We start from the raw sequence: 5,877 nt of genomic DNA on the forward strand, positions 1-5,877 counted from the left end.
TTTTACCAAACGCTTTTACGCTGCTTTTTATACTCACAACACTTTTAAAATTTAGTTAGCCAAACGCTCATCAGCTTTATTTTACAATTGATTATTCTTAAAGCACAACAAAAGCAATTTTTAAAAAAACATAGCAATCCCAAACTGACCCTTATTAGGTTCAAATTTCGAAAAATATATCGTTTCGAAAAAATAGACTCAAAAATCAAATTGAAAGTAAGAACAAGGGGGCATTGCTAAAACTTTCCTTTTAACATAATATGTGAGAGGTCAACCAAATGCCGTTAGACCAATTAATCATGTGATCTTGTCAAAGCTAATCGAAAATAACCTATTTTCACCTACAAATCACACACCCCTAGTTAATTTCTATAATTTGATATTCTTTAATTCATTCGATACGATGACCGCAAATTACGAGAGTGTGAGGAGTAAAAAAGCATGTGCGAATAGCACATCCAAAAAAAAAAAGGAAAACCCACCTCTAAGAGTCTTCCCCACCCCAAAAGGATGGACGCCGTGGCCAAGCCACCACCGGTCCCCTTTTTGAATAAAAAAATAACCTTACCACTATCTTGGATCAAAAATGACCTCCCCTGCTACTGTTCTTTGCCATTGGTAATTGGAAAACTGCAACCAACATGAAACGACCTTTAACAAGGCAAATAGTAATACGAGACAAGAGGGACAAAAGTCTCAAGCAGACTGGATGCTCTTTTCACAATTGTTACAGATCAATAATTCCATGACTACAATTCACAGATAAATCTACACTGGACCCAGCATTGTTGAGTTTATTCTTCAACCAACCAAGCACATCAAGCAATTAGCTCAGTCCTTCACAAGAAGAATTGCACATTTTCTTGGCTCTTTGGCGCCCCGTTACCAACAACTAACGGATCAATGATTTTTTTCCACCCGTTAAAATCCAGACTGGAGCCAGCATCTGGCAATACAAATCCATTGACAAAGAAAGTAGGTGTTCCGTACACCCCTCTTGAAGTGCTAAACTGCATGACGAAAGACAATGAACATGAAAAAACCGAATATTGGGAAGACTACACGGTTCTAATGGTCAACCATATGACTCCTGCAAATGAGAGATTGTGTGTGCGGTAGCATTTTTCATAATGTGCCTAATCGTAACACCAATATAAGCATACTAGTTATTCGAAATTATATGTAACGTAGAAACGACATATACTGCATTACCTTGAAGGAAACCCTTGTTTTCAGATCCGTTTTCAGGTCACTGAAGCCGAATTCAAGGGCGCTGTGATAGGAGTTCCCAATCACTTCTGTGACAGAGTTCACTAGGTCATTTACAACAGCAACCCTGGAAATGTTGCGAGTTTGAGCATTATAATACCTCTCCTGTTTAATTTTTTGAGACAATTTCAGATCAACAGAAACTTCAATACCAACAACACATAGATATCTTGGCTAATAAGCTACCAAGTAACCAAATAGTAGCTTTCGTCTAAGAAATATGAGCTCGAAATCCAGCGAATTAGCCTAGCAGCTGAGTAATGGATCAAATAAGTGAATTCCCGAGAGCGATTCAAGAAATTTCTACATAATGCAGATTGCAGATAGATAGACCGATAGTAGCAAATGAAAAACAAGTAGAAATCAGCACCCAAAAAGGATATGCTACGAAATTAACAACTAATGAAGTGATCTTAACCTGATTCTTGAAGAACCACTCCAACAATGGGAATGTAGCAGAAGGTTTCAGCTGATTTACGATGTGCAGAGCCCGAGAAGTAACGAAAGCATTGTCATGGTAACTGCAGTTTCAGAAACAAGATTCTTTGAGTAATTTCATATCTACCGATCAGGGTTATCGGCTACAATTTAACCTGGCGCCTCAAAGTCTGATTTCTGCAAAACTAAGCCTGGTTTATTTGTCGGTTTAAGCTCTACGCTAACAAGACTCCCCGCTTTGCGAGGAACGCAGACTTACCCTTACTTTGCAGACATGCTATCCGTCGGTTTCATTTTCATTAATTTAATCGCTTTGATTTTTCGTTGTACATAAGCTTCTGACTTCAAATTCATAACATGCAATCGATTTCTCAAAAACTACACGACTTCAATTGCTCATATTGGCCATTTACCATGGTGGAAAAGTGCTGAGCCTTGCACGATGACATGAGTTCAAACCCGTCGGCTAATCTAATCATTAATCTAACATCTATCGGTTGAAAAAAAAAAAAAAAAAATTGTTCTTATCCAATTTCTGACAAACACATAGGCAGAGAGAGAGAGAGAGAGAGGGGGGGGAATCTGTTACTTACGGCAACGGTAAGAGGTGAATTGCCACAGTGACGCGAGGGGCGTAGTGCTCGACGACTTGTTTGAGGGGCGGCCAGGCATCCCTGCTGTCTGGGCAGACCGGGTCGAAGAAAGCTTCGATCAGGATCGAATCGGATTCAACTAGGTGATGTCCGTACAAAAACCCATCGTATTTTGAAGGGGGCAAGCTCTGCGCGCATCCGCTCAAAACCAGCACGAACAACAACGTTAAAGCTGTTTCGAGTTTAAGGATTCTGTGCTTTGATTCCGCCATTCTTTTTCTTCCGCTTTTGTCTCTCTGTTTCCTCGAGTGGACCGTATGAAGGCAAATCACCTGAGCTGCACCAAGACTGCATGTAACCGCCTGTGGAAATGTACCTTCCCTGGATTTTGACAAAATTAAATTAAATGGTTAATTTTGTATCTTCCCGGGTTTAAGGCTAAATTAGTTGGTAAAGAATTGATTAAACTTTGGGCCTCCTGCTGGTGGAATCAGGCAGCCCAAGTGTCTGCGGTTGTATTAAACAGTCAAATACGCATTTTTTTTTTTTGGGAAGTTATTGTTTTTTTTTTTTTTTGACAAACGATATTATCAACACTAGGAGGAAGGGATAAGCTTAGCCTCACAATAGGCTAACAATAATGTGGTTCAAATTCATCTTTGGTGAGAATCGAACCTAAGATCTCTCGTTTATAAGTGAAGAGAAATATCAGTAGACCGTAGTACTGAGTGACAAGTTATTGTTTGCTATTCATTATGTTTTTATTTTTGATATCAAAAATGTGATATTCTATAATCTATAGGCAGAGAAGCTCAAACTCGAATTAAAAAAAAAGGTTATACTTCTTTGGCCAACTAACCTAACATACATCCGCGCAAATCGTTTTACTCGAATTAACGAAACCGAAATTTGAGTTAAGAGATCGTACAAGAATTGTCAAGAAAAACTAAGAAACTATAACACTTTGCAATTATAGTATTAATTGTTGTGATGAGTTTTGCGACATCGTGGACAAGTAGGTAACTTGCAACGTATCAAATTTAGGAAGTTTGAATCGTGTTCACAATCTGGTCCACATTTCATGGGCCTATTCTCTCATTACCAACAGGCAAACAACAGAATAAACGTTTCTTGTTCCTTGTGGGCCTTTTTAGTAGAGTGTTGACTGTGCCAAAGGCCTATAAAGGGACACACTGACTTAAAGGTCTTGTTTGGTATGCAGAGTGAGATGAGTTATTTTCAATTAAATTGGACTTGTAGCCCAACCAATGTTTTGGTAAGAGAAATTAAAACATAGATTGGATTGGCTACAAACCCGAAATAGGAAAAATATGATGCGTTATATTACCCAACCACACGCATGTGTTATGTAACTCATCCCTACCTAAGGTTCAATCTTATCCAGTTTACCAAAACGGACCAAAGAGTTTACGAAGACATAGGCATAATTTTGTTAGGCAAGACCAAAAATTTGAATTTGATTTAATTTTATAATTTTGTTAGGCCAGACCAAGAATTTCATTTGTATACAATTGATAGTGTTAAGGGTAATTCCAAGCAAATAAAGTTGTCGATTTTACGAGAGTCGATGAAAATATGTGTCGTAAACAGTTTTTAAGTAATTGATTTTTACTTAAAACATACTGCGAGAGGGAAAATAGTTGTACTGTTGTGAATAATATGTGGATGGCCCACATGCATGGTTTGTTACTATTTATACACAGTATTTTCACTATTCATTTGTGGAAAATTTGTAAAGTGAATAAACTTCAGGCCTCCTGCTGGAATCAGGTAGCCCAAGTGTCTGCGGATAATGTGAAGGAAATTGTATTAAACAGTCAAATACGCACTTTTTTTGTGAAGTTATTGTTTTTTTTTTTTTTTGGACAAACGATACCATCAACACTATGGGGGAAAGGGTAAGCTTAGCCTCACAATGGGCTAATAACAATAACAATGTGGTTCAAATTCGGCTTTGGCGATAATTAAACCTAGGATCTCTTGTGACATCCCACATCACCCAGGGGAGTGATCCTTAAATGTATATTCTCATTTCTACCTGGCACGAGGCCTATTGGGAGCTCACTGACTTCAGGTTCCGTAGGAACTCCAAAGTTAAGCGAGAAGGGGGGTAGAGCAATCCCATGATGGGTGACCCACTGGGAAGTTGCTCGTGAGTTCCCAAAAACAAAACCGTGAGGGAATGGTAAGCCCAGAGCGGACAATATCATGCTACGGTGGTGGAGCAGACCCGGGAAGTGATCCGCCCCGAGCCGGGATGTGACAATTTGGTATCAGAGCCTAACCCTGGCAGTGGTGTGCCGACGAGGACGTCGGGCCCCTGAGGGGGGTGGATTGTGACATCCCACATCACCCAGGGGAGTGATCCTTAAATGTATATTCTCATTTCTACCTAGCACGAGGCCTTTTGGGAGCTCACTGGCTTCGGGTTCCGTAGGAACTCCGAAGTTAAGCGAGAAGGGGGCTAGAGCAATCCCATGATGGGTGACCCACTGGGAAGTTGCTCGTGAATTCCCAAAAACAAAACCGTGAGGAAATGGTAAGCCCAAAGCGGACAATATCATGCTACAGTGGTGGAGCGGGCCCGGGAAGTGATCCGCCCCGGGCTGGGATGCGACATCTCTCACTTATAAGTGAAGAGAAATATCAATAAACCGTAGTACTGAGTGACAAGTTATTGTTTGTTACTCATTCTATTTTTATTTTTGATATCAAAAATGTGATATTCTATAATCTATAAGCAGAGAAGTTCAAACTTGAATTAAAAAAAAAAGGTTATACTTCTTTGGCCAACTAGCCTAACATACATCCGCACAAAACATTTTACTCGAATTAACGGAATCAAAATTCGGGTTAAGCGATCATATAAGAATTGTCAAGAAAAAATAAGAAACTATAACACTTTGCAATTATAGTATTAATTATTGTGATGAGTTTTGCGACATCGTGGACAAGTAGGGTGACTTGCAAGGCATCAAATTTAGGAAGTTTGAATCGTGTTCACCATCTGGTCCACATTTCATGGCCCTATTCTCTCCTTAATCCCAACAGGCAAACAACAGAATAAACGTTTCTTGTTCCTTGTGGGCCTTTTTAGTAGAGTGCTGAGTGTGCCAAAGGCCCATAAAGGGACACGCTGACTTAAAGGCTTCGTTTGGTATGCAGAGTGAGATGAGTTATTTTCAATTAAATTGGACTTGTAGCCCAACCAATGTTTTGGTAAGAGAAATTAAAACATAGACTGGATTGGCTACAAACCCGAAATAGGAAAAATATGATGCGTTATGTTACCCAACCACACGCATGAGTTATGTAACTCATCCTTACCTAAGGCTCAATCTTATCCAGTAGTGGACCAAAGAGTTTACGAAGAGATACGCATAATTTTGTTAGGCTAGACCAAAAATTTGAGTTTGATTTAATTTTATAATAATCAATCTCCTTCGTTAAATAAAAATTTCGAAGTTTGAAAAAGTGTTTCGATTTTTGCGTTCAATATGTTACACGTAAGAATTTCATTTATATACAATCGATAGTGTGAAGGGTAATTCTAAGC

The 5,877-nt window shown here is 39.1% G+C and overlaps 1 protein-coding gene across 1 annotated transcript; it reads right to left on the minus strand.

Moving 5' to 3' along the window:
• Window positions 1-686: 686 nt before the first annotated feature.
• On the minus strand, window positions 687-2,703 carry LOC137718279 (uncharacterized). Its single transcript, XM_068457799.2, has 4 exons — window positions 2,301-2,703; window positions 1,688-1,790; window positions 1,213-1,374; window positions 687-1,010 (listed from the first exon to the last, which is right to left on the minus strand). Exons 1-4 carry the CDS (start codon window positions 2,570-2,572, stop codon window positions 840-842), a joined length of 708 nt encoding a protein of 235 aa, XP_068313900.2. The 5' UTR covers window positions 2,573-2,703; the 3' UTR covers window positions 687-839.
• Between the last annotated feature and the right edge of the window lie 3,174 nt (window positions 2,704-5,877).

This window comes from Pyrus communis, chromosome 8 (genome assembly GCF_041283825.1).
Source record: "Pyrus communis isolate YQ-2024b chromosome 8, ASM4128382v1, whole genome shotgun sequence".
Classification (NCBI taxonomy): domain Eukaryota; kingdom Viridiplantae; phylum Streptophyta; class Magnoliopsida; order Rosales; family Rosaceae; genus Pyrus; species Pyrus communis.

Excerpts from the sequence above, each read along its gene's own strand:
- LOC137718279 (XM_068457799.2), bottom strand. The coding sequence starts at position 2,572 with ATGGCGGAATCAAAGCACAGAATCCTTAAACTCGAAACAGCTTTAACG. Across the intron at positions 1,791-2,300 it reads ATTCACCTCTTACCGTTGCC|TTACCATGACAATGCTTTCG; the intron begins GTAAGTAACAGA and ends CTGAAACTGCAG. Across the intron at positions 1,011-1,212 it reads AAACAAGGGTTTCCTTCAAG|TTTAGCACTTCAAGAGGGGT; the intron begins GTAATGCAGTAT and ends TTCGTCATGCAG.